General features: G+C 39.8%; 1 protein-coding gene across 1 annotated transcript in view; it reads left to right on the top strand.

Moving 5' to 3' along the window:
- Nucleotides 1-14,397, top strand: part of lrrc40 (leucine rich repeat containing 40) — a 101,572-nt gene that overhangs the window by 28,908 nt on the left and 58,267 nt on the right. The window contains exon 5 of the mRNA XM_063064218.1: nt 2,855-2,978. Within this exon, the coding sequence (XP_062920288.1) occupies nt 2,855-2,978 (124 nt within the window). The remainder of the gene's footprint in view (nt 1-2,854; nt 2,979-14,397) is intronic.

Genomic DNA, 14,397 nt, shown 5'->3' with positions numbered 1-14,397 from the left:
TCTTTTTGAATGGCGGGGCAGGCTTGATGGGCCGGATGACCTACTCCTGCTCCTATTTCTTATGTTCTCATATGCTTGAGTGATCACTGCATTTTTTTGTATTTAATATTTCTATTTTCTTGTTTGAAAGGTGCTGATAATTTGATTGATTAACTTGAACTGTGTTCCAAACAATGTATTGTGCAGCATATAGTGCCACACTCAGATGAAAGTCATTTTGTGTTGTTACTTTGTTAATAGAGAGCGATCCCGTGTGTGATTGCACTTTCCATTGTCAAAATAATGAAGCTTTTTTTGTTTTTTTTGCCCTTGTTTCCTGTTACAGTTTTTAAAATATAATTTTTATTGGGTTTTCAAGTGATACATGAGAAAGAAAATATAAAAAAAATCTACCCTCCCCCCTCCCCTTAACCCTCCCCCCTCCTTAACCCTCCCCCCCCCGATATATACTCCTATCTAAAAAGAAAAGAAAAAGAACCGCCTGAATATTGGAAGGTTTGCACATGCTCCATGGGATAAAAATAAATTTAATATATATTTGTTACTTTCCCCCAAGGAACCCAGATCTTCATCATCGGAGCTATAAAGTGCTGCAAATATTCAAAAATGTTACATATTTATCTCTTAAAATCTAAAACATTACTTAGCTTCTCAACTCTCATAGTTCCATGGGGAATCTCTTTGAACTTCACCATGTTGCTATGTGTTTCCCTCCCAATCATCCAGGCAAAAAGAAAAAATAAAGATAGATAAGATACAAAAAAAGAAAAAAAAAGCAGAAAAACCCCCCCACTAATGTTGTGAATGAAAAGATACACAACACTACCCCCCTCCATTGTGCAGGTCGTGGCTATTGCCACGCTTGCACACATGAATAACGTAGTGATTGGACAGTGTTTCTTCCAGCTCCCCGTAACAAAAAATTATATATATATATATATATATATATATATATATATATATATAAATTAATGTTATTATTCCCAGCTAATATACCTCAAATTTTAACCTTTCTTTCCCTCCCTCATATAATTAATAATATATTTATATATTCATCCACCTAAAAATTCAACAGGCCTAATCCTTGATCCAGTCTTCATCTTCAATCCATCTCGCTCCCCTAAGTTTGTTCTTGTATCTGGTGAATATTCAAAGAATCTCACAGAAACTCCTCCGCTTTCCGGTAATGGTCAAAAAATCTTTTTTCTCCACCAGGCAAGAAAATCTTCAAGGTTGCAGGATAACGCAATATAAATTGATAACCGTGATCCCATAGGGCTTTTTTCACTGGATTAAACTTCTTCCTTCTTTTCAAAAGTTCATAACTTATGTCAGGGTAGAAAAAAATTTTCTTCCCTTCTATCATTAGTGGCCCTTTTCTCTTCTTGGCAGCTTGGGCAGCCGCCTGTAGAATCCTTTCTTTGTCTTGAAATCTTAAGAATTTGATTAAAATTGATCGTGGATATTGGTCATCTTGTGGTTTTGGTCTCAGAGCTCTATGTACCCGCTCAATTTCAATTGATCGGTCTTCCTCTTTCATTTGCAAGGTTTTCGGGATCCATCTTTGAAAAAATTCTATTGGATTATCTCCCTCTATACCTTCTTTAAGACCAACAATTTTAATGTTATTACGTCTACTAAAATTTTCCAACACGTCCACTTTCTCCAAGAGTCGATTTCTTTCCGTGTTCCAGACAAGCACATTATTTTCTGTTTTTTCCACTCTATCGTTAATATGCTCAATTGTTCTTTCCATCTTCTGAAGTTTCTTATCCATTTTATCCTGTCTTTTCATAGCTTTATCATAGCACATCTTCACGTCTCTAAGCCCTGTACTTAATTTTCTTAATTCAGCCGTTAACTGCAATAAAGCCTCTCCTATGTCTCCATCGTCTTCTTTACTTCCAATCTCTTCCAGTTCTTCCTCCTCTTCTTCATCTGTATTCTCTGCGATATCCAATTCTGGCTCTGAGTCACTTTCAGTTGCAGTGGCCGTCGGTTCTTGTAGTTTAAATTGTGTCGATTTGCACATGCGCAATTCCAGCATCTTTTTCCGAGAGACCGCTACCGCTGCCATTGCTTCCTGTTCTTTTACACCAGAGATAAAATGTGTCTCCTCTGAAGGAGATCCAACCTGAATCCGAGGCTCCATCGCTGCAGTAGGCCCGTTTTTCTTCCCATCTCGCGGCGACTTCACAACAACAGACTTCTTCTGTTGCGGCTTACGAGGCATATCGTAGAGTAGTCTTACGAAGTTTATAAGTAGTTTTTGGAAAGTATTTATTTACTTTGTTTAAACGGTACTTTGCTGATTTTTTACGGGAGAGCTAGATTTACATGTCTCAATCCTACGTCATCATGTGACGCCCCCCCCCCACAGTTTTTTGTGTAAGTAGATTTTAGATAAGGTGAATGAACTCTAGATATTTTTACCAAATGAAATCTCCCTCATTACTCTTTTTCCCTGGGTGTTTCTAGGCCAAGATACTATTAAGTAAAGCTACAAGCACTATCCTCATCTCTTTTTGGTATTTTCAGTGATATCTCTTGCTCTCTCTTCTTGATTCAATTTTTGCTCATAATTGTTTATATTGCTAATTTGCAAATAATAAAAGACCTATTATAAAATTATTTAAAGCTGTCAGTATGTAGATATCAAATGAATAAGCAATTTAAAAAATAATAAGTAAATTATTACTATCTCTGAAATAACAGCAAAGATGCTTGCACATTATCTGGATTTTCATACAAATTATTTTTAAGGATTTTCTCCTCTCCTCATCCTCAGAATGGTATTTGGAAGTCTGCTGTTTGCTGGTTACTGGAGCACTGATTAAACAATCTATTTTAACAGGATATATCTAATAATCGACTTTCCACAATTCCAAGTGCGCTCGGTGAGCTGGCAGGTCTACTGAGATTGAATCTGGCTTCTAACAAAATGAAGAGCATACCGCCAGACATCAGCAAAATGAGAAGTAAGTTGGAAAATAAGATTGATGCAAAAATATAATTTCCTACATTAGGTCTCCATAGAACAGCTACATTTCAATGATTTGATATTGTGATATGTGCTAGCAAACAGATAAATATAAATAGTAATATTAATAGGACAGTAGCATCGCAAATTCTGTGACAAGATTCTTACAGCAGAATATCTTCTGTATTAATTGCAAAGTAATTCTGTTGTCATTGTGGCTTTACATGTAGTTGTCACCAATAATGGTATACCGCTAGCAGTGAACTGTGCAAGCAGATTGCTTTGAAAGGGAGTGAATTTCTACAGATGTACCATGGAGAGCATTCTAACTGCTACATTCCTGTCTGGTCTGGGGGTGGGGCAATGCTCAGGATCAAAATAAGCTGCAGAAAGACCCTGAATATTCCCTTTTCTCATGGAGTAGGTATAGGAGTCTGAAGGCACGCACTCAACGATTCAGGAATGACTTCTTCCCCTCTGTCATTAGATTTCTGAAAGGTCATGGAACCCATGAACGCTATTTTACTACTTTTTTTTCCCTCTTTTTGCACTGTTTAATTTAACTTTTTAAACATTTGTATACTTCTGTAATTTTGTTTTTATTACTATGAATCGCAATGTACTGCTGTCGCATAACAACAAATTTCATGACATATGCCAGTGATGCTAAACCTGATTCTCATTCTGAAAGTAGAGGTAAAAGTGCTCGTGGCCACAAGCAGGTGATGAATCAAACTGAGGCCACTTTATGTCAATGAATCAACTCCTTGTCTGTAGAGCTTGGGCATTCCCTATTTTGTCCCTCCCTCACTTTCATTTTCTGTCTCCTTTTTTAATCCCTCCATATCTCCACCTCTTTATCTTTTAACAGAGCAAAGTAGTGCTAGACTCCCTTTCACAGACTATTAGACTGCTTGCTTTCCAAACTTGCTAATGAATGTAATTTTCTGTTCAGTCCCCTCTGATCACTGCTAGCATGCTCTATTATCACCCTTTGAGTGGTAGTAACTCTACACCCACTGCTGTCATAGACCTTGTTGCTTCTTCGAAAAGCCCTAAAGTTTATGGGGCATAACCTCCCACACACTTACACAGTTGCGCTGACTATTCCCTAATCAAGCCCTTCCTTTCCAAATATATTTGCATCTTATCCTTCATAATCCCCTCCAGTAACTTGTCTACCACACATGCTAGGCTTACTTGTCTATAGTTTCTAAGTTTTTCTTTGCAGCCTTTCTTAAATAAAGGCAGAATGTTAGCTACCCTCTAGTCTTTGGACACTTCATAGTTGCTAAAATGATGCATGTCTCTCAGCTGTTTTCTGCAATTTCCAGTTTTTCACAGTGCTTTTTGATATATCCAGGCCCTGGAGATTAATCTACCTTCATACATTTTAAGACATCCAGCTACACATCTTTTGTTATACAGTTTGTTTTCGTAATTACTACCACCAAGTTATCACTTGTGGAATCTGAGTAGTCAACACACTTGATCACTGTTACACCATGATCAAGAATGCCTACTGTGCCATTCCATGCCTGTATATTGGCAGGTTTGATCAGCAGTCTGTACTTCAGCTAACTTCATATAGACAGAGCCTGAAGACTGCGGCATCAGTGTGAGAATTGTGAAGGTTTGGTCAAGTGAGGTGGAAGAGCACTTACAGAACTCTTTGAATTGGAATTTGGATCTAAATGAATATGCCTGAGTCATCACCAACTTCATCAAGGCCTGTGTGGATGAATGTGTGCCTTCAATACACTCAAATCAGAAGCCATGGAGGAACCAGGAGTTCACAGTCTGCTGAGTATCTTATCTCTGGTGTTCAAGACCATTGATCTAGAATGCTACAAGAAGTCCATGTCTATCGTGAAAGTGAAAAGGCAATTCTGAGCAAAGTGAGAGATGTTAAAGGGAGTTTGCAGGCCATTACTTCCTACAAGCTAGAACTGAACATTATAAGGGAGAACTTTAAAAGGGAGAACAAAACGATACCTGTGCAAATTTCTGCAGCATCTAGCAACACTGTCATATCTGAGTCGGAGGTGGACGTAGAACGTCTTTCAAGAGGGTGAACCCTTGCAAAGCATCAATCCCCGATGGCATACCTGTGCCAACCAACTGGCGGGAATGATCAAGGACATCCTCTTTTTTTTTAATTTTATTTTTATTTGGATAAGGAATTCATAATTATCATGTACTTTTTTCACACATATAACCTTTTCCATTTTTTATATGTACAAAACCACAATTATTTATACATTCTTAAGTAGACATTGAGATGATATAAAAGGAAAATAAACATTTAAATAGATAATTATGTACTGTGATAAATCTAACCTATTAGGCTAAGTAATGAAATTAGTTGTTAAGAAAAATGGTAATAATAGTTTCCATACAACCCTTCTGGACCATTTCCACTGGTCCAAAATGTTGCATACAAGCCTATATACCAACCATTGTAGGTGTTTATATCCCAATTTGTTCGTGCTTGTTCCTGCCCGCAGACATAATTATCCAATCCCTATGTACTTATTTACTTAATTTTTTCTTTTTTTTTTATCCCTTTCCCAAATCTTTCCCTTTACTTGTGTTAATTCTCTATTTTCCAAAAAAAAACAACAAACATTTAGACTAGGGGTGCTTACGTTAGCAATATTACTGTGTTGATGAGAAGAGCAATATAAATCATTAGGAGAGTCATCTAAAGTCTGCTCGCATTGGGGTTATATATTCAATCCATTTATTGCAGATTTGATAAAATATGTGAGTTTAGCCTCCATAGTGTTTTCCTCATTTTCCTTTCCAGGATTAGAGACATAGAGACTGGGCTATGATCCGACAGATCAATTGTTGCAATATTACAGTTTTTTATCCTGAGTCTATCTGTATTTAAGATAAAGAAATAGTCTATCCTTGAATAGGCTGAATGAGGGAAAGAGTAATATGTATAATCTTTACTAGTAGGGTGTAATTCCCTCCAGACATCTATAATTCCCAACTCCTCCATCAATGAATTCACTTTCCGAGTCAGAGGTTTATTCTGAGTAACTATTCTTGAAGAATCTAATATAGGATTTAATCTAATATTAAAATCCCCTCCACAAATTACTACCCCTCGAGAACTGATCATTAGGTCAAAAATGTATCTATAAAATGACCATTCACTATCTGGAGGAGCATAAACATGCAGCAATGTTATTTCTGTACCTTCTATTCTTCCTGTGATTTTTACAAACCGTCCTTCTTTGTCTCTAGTCTCTGAAATATGTTCATAATTAAGAGTACTTGATATTAAAGTAGCTACCCCTCTTTTGTGACTCAATTTATATGATGAATAAAATACATGCTTAAAGCCCATTCTTTTTAATTTTCCATGTTCAGATTGGTTCATATGTGTTTCCTGGAGGAAAGCTATTTGTGCCCTCTCTTTTTTCAATTTAGACATAATCTTATTTCTTTTAATTGGATTCAAAACCCCATTAACATTATAGGAAATTATTTTTACCAATTCAGTTTGCATTTTTCTCTAGTAGAAAAAAAGCACTCTCCTTTTCTAACCAAACAGTAAGCAATCCCTTCTCAACAGTAAACCAAGACATATAACCACACCCTAGACATTTCTGAACGTATAACATTTGAAAATTTTCCCCGACTTCCCAGTGAGGCCTGAGCACCGACCCGCCTCAGTTCAGAGGGATAACCTCTATCTTCACCCTGTGTTAGAGGGCCCTCAGCAGTTTGAATAATCATAGAGAATTTTCTCCTATTTATGTCTCGACCATATTGCTATCATTCAAGTTATTCCGCCTAGTTTATTTTCAGTTACCAGTTTTCATTTCACTTTTAAGTCCGATTTACTCTTTTCAGTCATTTCTCTTAATTAATCTGTATTCTCTGTACATTCGCGTCTGAATATTTGCAGCTTTTCCTTGTAGTTTGACACTCTGGTTCGAGTGGACTGTCCTCGCCCCACTAACTGCCACGACTTCAGCCGAATCCTCTCCAGTAGCGACTCCGGTTGGGTGATAACTTTAATAGGTAGTCCCTGGTCCGCCAGGTCCGACGTTGCCTCCTCCACCGTAGCGTAAGTTTTTGTCCCTTCGTCGTAAAAGACTCTCAGCCGAGCTGGATACAGGGTCTGGAATCTGATGTTGTTTTCCTTCAGGACTCTCCTTGTTTCCGTATATTCCTTCCGTCTGGCAAGAATCCCCGGTGCGTAGTCGTGGTCTAAACTGATTTTGCAGTTGTTCCACATGAAACCTTTCTTTTGCCATGCTCTTTTAAGCACCTCTTCCTTCGTTCTGTAACTGAGAAATCTGATCAGAATCGATCTGGGCTGGGCGCCTGCCGGAGGCTGTGGTGCCAACGCGCGGTGAGCCCTTTCTATCTGTAGGTCTTTTGCGGCCGGTATATCAAGGTTCTCTCTAAGCAGCTTCTCTATGAAGGGAATCATCAATCCGGGTTTACCTTCGGTTCCTTCGGGAACTCCGTAGATCCTCACATTTTCCCTTCTCGAGCGGCCTTCTTGATCTATTAGTTTCCACTGGAGTTGGTCTTGTAGCTCCAGCATTTCTGCTATCACTTCCTCTGCGTTTTGTAGCTTCTCTTCAATTCCAACAATCCTCGCTTCGGCTTCATCTATCCGCGAGTTAGTTTTTACTATTTCTCCTTTAATATCTTCCAGCTGTTTGCTGTTATCTTGTCGGAACTCGCGAATCTCTCCGAGAATCAAAGACAAAGTCACCGATTCCCCCTCATTATCTCCGTCCTGGCTTGCCGTGGGAGAGCTAGGCCCGTCGCCTTGCTGCATCTCTTTATGTTTATCAGCCTTCGAAGCGGACTTTTTATTCTTGTTCCTAGACATCATCCTTGCCCTTTTTATTAATATAGTTATGCAATATTAAGTATTTGTCTAAATTCGATTTTGGGGCAGTTTACCTTCTTTTTTGTCGAGAGACCTTTTCCTTACGCCGCCATTCCCTTGATGACCCGGAAGTCCCCCCCCCCCCCCGATCAAGGACATCCTCAACCTCTCAATACTGCAGTGGGAGGTTCCCGCCTGCTTCGAAAGGGCATCAGTCATATCAGTGCTCTAGAGGAGCAGAGTAAACTGCCTCAATGACTGTTGACCTGTTGCACTTGCATCTACCATAATGAAGTGCTTTGAGTGTTTTGTTATTGTTAGAATTAACACCTGCTTCAGCAAAAACCTGGACCTGCTACAATTCACCTACAGCGTCAACAAGGTTACAGCAGATGCAATCTCACTGACTCTGTACTCTACCTTGAAGCACTTGGATAAAAGCAAAACATACATCAGGCTGCTGATTATCAATTACAACTTGATGTTCAGTGCCATCATCCCCTCAGTATTAGTTATTAAACTTCTAAACCTGGGCCTCTGTACCTACAATCTGCAACTGGATCCCTGACTTCTTTATTAGTAGACTATAGTCAGTGCATCTCCTCCTCTCTGACCATCAACACAGACACATCTCAAAGATGCATGCTTAGCCCACTCGTGTTCTTTCTGTACACCCATGACTATGTGGCTAAACTCAAATCAAACACCAATTTATAAATTCACTGATGACACCGCTGTTGTTGGTAAAATCTCAAGAAAACAACGATACAGGAGTGAGATAGATCAGCTGTTTGAGTGGTGTTGCAACAACAACCTTGCACCTATTGTCAGCAGGACCAAGGAGTTGATTGTGGACTTCGGAAGGGGAAGCTGGAAGAGTAAATATTCTTTGAGGTCTCCCATCTCCTGCAGTTCTACACATAGTTTGTGAACCCTGTAGAATTTTCTCTATTTCTGCATAAATATGACCTAAAATGTATCAGATCTTCACGAGTCCTAAAACTAGATAAAAAACCCAATTACAAACCCCATTTCCAGAAAAGTTGGGATATTTTCCAAAATGCAATAAAAACAAAAATCTGTGATAATTCACGTGAACCTTTATTTAACTGACAAAAGTACAAAGAAAAGATTTTCAATAGTTTTACTGACTAACTTAATTGTATTTTGTAAATATACACAAATTTAGAATTTGATGGCTGCAACACACTCAACAAAAGTTGGGACAGAGTTAAAATAAGATTGAAAAGTGCACAGAATATTCGAGTAACACCGGTTTGGAAGACTCCACATTAAGCAGGCTAATTGGTAGCAGGTGAGGTATCATGACTGGGTGGAAAAGTAGCGTCCATCAAACGCTCAGTCTTTGCAAGCAAGGATGGGTCGTGGCTCACCCCTCTGTGCCAAAATTCGTAAGAGAATTGTTAGTCAGTGTAAAAGGAACATTTCTCAATGCAAGATTGCAGAGAATTTAGGTCCTTCAACATCTACAGTACATAATATTGTGAAAGGATTCAGGGAATTCAGAGACATCTCGGTGCGTAAAGGGCAAGGTCGGAAACCACTGTTGAATGCGCGTGATCTTCGAGCCCTCAGGCAGCACTGCCTAAGAAACCGTCATGCTACTATGACAATTATAGCCGCCTGGGCTCGGGAGTACTTCGGAAAACTATTGTCACTCAACACAGTCCGTCGCTGCATCCAGAAATGCAACTTGAAACTGTATTACGCAAGGAGGAAGCAATACATCAACTCTATGCAGAAACACCAGCGAGTTCTCTGAGCCCGAGCTCATTTCAGATGGACCGAAAGACTGTGGAACCGTGTGCTGTGGTCAGATGAGTCCACAGTTCAGCTAGTGTTCAGAAAATAACGGGCGTCCAACTCTCCGTCTCAAAGATGAAAACGACCATCCAGATTGTTATCAGCGAAAGGTGCAAAAGCCAGCATCTGTGATGGTATGGGGGTGCATCAGTGCCCACGGCATGGGTGAGTTGCATGTATGTGAAGGTACCATTGACTCTGAGGCGTATATTAGGATTTTGACATATGTTGCCTTCAAGGCAACGTCTCTTCCCGGGACGTCCATGCTTATTTCAGCAGGACAATGCCAGACCACATTCTGCACGGGCTACAACAGCGTGGCTTTGTAGACACAGAGTGCGTGTGCTTGACTGGCCTGCTGCCAGTCCAGATCTATTGAAAATGTATGGCACATCATGAAGAGGAGAATCAGACAACGGACTGTTGAGCAGCTGAAGTCTTATATCAAGCAAGAATGGACAAAATTACCAATTGCAAATCTACTACAATTAGTATCCTCAGTTCGAAAACGATTAAAAAGTGTTATTAAAAGGAAAGGTGATGTAACACAATGGTAAACATGCCTCTGTCCCAACTTTTGTTGTGTGTTGCAGCCATCAAATTCTAAATTTGTATATGTTTACAAAATACAATTAAGTTGGTCAGTAAAACTATTGAAAATCTTTTCTTTGTACTTTTGTCAGTTAAATGAAGGTTCTCGTGAATTAACATATCACAGATTTTTGTTTTTATTGCATTTTGGAAAATATCCCAACTTTTCTGGAAATGGGGTTTGTAAATAAATAACACAAAAAACTTGTTATTTACTTGTTCATTTATTTGTAGGGAAAAATGATCCAATAATACATGTAATGGTTGGGAAAAATACGTGAACCTTTGCTTTCAATAACTGGTATGACCTCCTTATACAGCAATAACTTCAATCAAACATTTCCATTAGCTGTTTGATTGAAGTTATCGCTGTACAAGGGGATGTACAGGATCAGTCCTATACATTGACTTGGAGGAATTTTAGGGCATTCCTCCTTACAAAACTGCTTCAACTCTGAGATGTTGGTGGGCTTCCTTGCATGAACTGCTTCCTTCAGGTCTTTCCACAAAATTTCTATAGGATTAAGGTCAGGATTTTGATTCTGCCATTCCAAAACACAAACTTTCTTTTTTGTTAAACCATTCTGTGTGGATTTACTCTTGTTTTTCACATCATTGTCTTGTTGCATTATCCAACTTCTGTTAAGCTTCAGGTGACAGACTGGTATCCTGTCATTTTCCTGTAAGGTGTCTTGATGCAATTTTGAATTCATTGTTCTCTCAATGATTGCAAGCTGTCGAGGCCCTGAGGCAGCACAGTAGCCCAACCCATGATGCTCCTTCCACCACGCTTCACAGTTGGGATGAGGTTTTGGTGTTGGTGTGCAGTGGCCTTTTTCCTCCAAACATAACAATGTGGATTTCTGCCAAAAAGTTCAATTTTTGTCTCATCTGTCCACAGAACATTGTCCCAGAAGCATTGTAGAATATCCAGTTTGTCTTCTGCAAACATGAAATGTGCAGCAATGTTTTTTTTAAGAGCAGTGGTTTCCTCTGTGGTGTCCTTCCGTGAACACCATTCTTGTTCAGTATTTTTCTTATATCGGACACATGAACAGAGAGTTTAGCAAGTTTTAGAGATGTCTATAGGTCGTTGCAGGATGCCCACTCCTAGGGAGAGTAGCAACAATACTGAGTTTCCTCCATTTGTAGACAATTTCTTTTACTGTGGACTGTTGAACACTCGGATCTTTAGAAATGCTTTTGTAGACTTTTCCAGCTTCATGCTTCTCTACAATTCTTCTTCTAAGGTCCTCTGAAAGTTGTTTTGATCGTGGCATGGTGCACACAAACAGATCTTGAGAAGAGCAGGCTCTGTCAGTAACCTGACTTTGTGTGTTTTTTTTATAGGGCAGGGCACCTCTACAACCCACACCTCCAATCTCATCTCATTGCTTGGAACACCGGATTCCAAATAGCATTTGTAGAAGGCATTATGCCAGAGGTTTACATACTTTTTCCAATAAAACATAAAATTATATAATTTTTTCAATAAATAAATGAACAAGTAGAATTTTTTTTGTGTTATTTATTTAATTGGGTCTTTATCTAGTTGTAGAACTTGTGTAAAGATCTGATCACATTTTAGGTCATATTTATGCAGAAATAGAGAAAATTCTACAGCTTCCACATGCTTTCTAGCACACTGTGGATGTTCATCTTGGTGATTTAAGAAGCCCTGTTCTCTCCCAAGTTACTCTTTTTTTTTCCCCTTTTATGTACTTGAAAACTCCCTTCTGTATTCTCCTTTATCTTCTCTGCCAATGTTATTTCATGTTCCGTTTTGCCCTTCTGATTATCCTCTTAAGATCCTTCAGGGATTCACTTGATTCCAGCTGCCTGTACGTGATCCACGCCTCCTTTTTCCTGACCAGATCCTCAAGTTTTCTCATCATTCGGGGTTACCTACTCCTGTCAGCATTGCACTTCACTTGAACTGATACATGTGGAATTTGAGCTCAAGCTGCCTCACTTTTAAAAGCTTCCCACTTGCTGGATATTCTTTTGCCCACAAGCAACCTACTCTAATCAACTTTTGTAAGTTCCTATCTATTACAGGTGTCCCCTGCTTTTCGAACGTTCGCTTTACGAAACCTCACTGTTATGAAAGACCTACATTAGTTACCTGTTTTTGCTAACAGAAGGTGTTTTCACTGTTACGAAGAAAGGCAGCACGCTGAAAAAGCAGCGCGTGAAAAAGAACAGCGCGTGATAAAAAAGCAGTGCCCAATAAAAGGCAGCGCGCGCCCCGAGCAGCTGCTCTCCCCGGGATTTGGAACGGCATTCTCGCCGGCATTGCTTAATCACGTGCCTGTGAGCAGCCGTTTGCAAGATGAGTTCTGAGGTATCAGAAAAGCCTGAAAGAGCTCGTAAGGGTGTTACACTTAGTGTAAAACTAGACGTAATTAAGCATTTCAATCGTGGTGAACGAAGTAAGGACAAAGTGAGTTTGGCTTGTGGAAGCTGACGAAGATGATGTTGAAGAGGTTTTGGTATCCCATGACCAAGAACTGATAGATGAAGAGCTGATGCAATTGGAAGAGGAAAGGATAACAATCGAAACCGAATTCAGTAGCGAAAGTGAAGTCATCCAGAAACTGAACGTGAAGCACCTGTGTGAGATTTTCACTGCAATGATAAAGTGGGACTTTAATTTTGAAAGGGTACGTCGGTTTAGGGCATATTTGCAGGACGGTTTGAGTGCTTACAAAGAACTGTACGATAGAAAAATGCACGAGGCTCGGCAGTCAAGCAGGCCTTCCACATCAGCCACAGCAGACGACGAACCTCGACCTTTGACATCGAGGCGGGCAGTCATAGGAGAAGATGAGCTGCCTGCCCTAATGGAAACAGACAACGATGAGATGACACTCCAGTGTCCCACCACCCCAACCCCCGGGCCCTGGACAGATACCGATATGCGGAGAATGCAGTGGTAGCCGGGAGGCACCCAGCACATTTTAAAGAAAAATGATTGCGTCGCCTCTGATCTGGGCCGACAATTACGTGCTGGGGGGCACCTAATTAATTAGAATGTTTATTTTAGCTTTTTCCTTAAAGGTGTGCTGGGTGCCTCCCAGCTACCACTGTACCCCTGCATCCTTCGCGGATCGGTATCTGTCAACGGCCCGGAGGGTGGGTGCCACTGCACCACCCAAACTCCGACGACTCAGCCTAACACACCATCATCAGTGTGCTGGGCAAACTGTCTTCCCGATTCCTGTAAGTGATACTACACTGTACATACATTATTTCTGCTTTATATCGGCTGTGTATTTTTACGTGTTATTTGGTATGATTTGGCAGCTTCATAGCTTAAAGGTTACTTGAGAGAGTGTTTTTGCCAACAGAGCTTGGGTCAGATTTTTGCTACAGAGAACAGTTCAGCAATGATTGTGGAAAAGTATTTCTACTTTATATAGGCTGTGTATTTATCATATCATTCCTGCTTTTACTATATGTTACTGTTATTTTAGATTTTATGTGTTATTTGGCATGATTTGGCAGGTTATTTTTGGGTCTGCAAACGCTCACAAAATTTTCCCGTATAAATGAATGGTAATTGTTTCTTCGCTTTACGACAGTCTGGCTTACGAACTATTTCATAGGAACACTCTACCTTCGGATGGCGGGGGAAACCTGTACCGACAAAATTTGCCTTGCCCCAGTTCAAAACTTTAGCTTGTGATGCATCACTTTCTGTAACTAATTTTAAACTAACTGGTCCTGGTCACAAACACTGGTCCCAAAATGCTTCCCCCCCCCCCCCCCCATGGCAACTCAGTCACTTGTTGTTTTCCAAGAGTATTTCCCAAGTGTTATCAAACCTGTTTGGGCTATCTCTATATCTATCCATGCCTGCCTCCCTGTCTGTCTATAATCAGTAGTTCCCAAAGTGGGCAATATAGCACCTTGTGGGGATAGTGGCAGTTTCTAAGGGGGGGGCAATAATAAAGGGGGTGATGGCAGGCACTTAGTAGCAAAGGGAGCCGCAGAAGAATTACAGGCTTAATATATGAAATGAGTATTTGATTCTCTGTGGCTCATAATTGATTACATTGATCAGGTAATCACCTCATCTCTAGCTAACTCACCATTCTCTTAGACTTTGCTTGAACAGCGTTGTAGTTGTTGC

The sequence above is a fragment of the Mobula hypostoma genome, chromosome 12, assembly GCF_963921235.1.
Source record: "Mobula hypostoma chromosome 12, sMobHyp1.1, whole genome shotgun sequence".
NCBI lineage: Eukaryota > Metazoa > Chordata > Chondrichthyes > Myliobatiformes > Myliobatidae > Mobula > Mobula hypostoma.
This window is presented reverse-complemented; position numbering and strand designations above follow the sequence as displayed.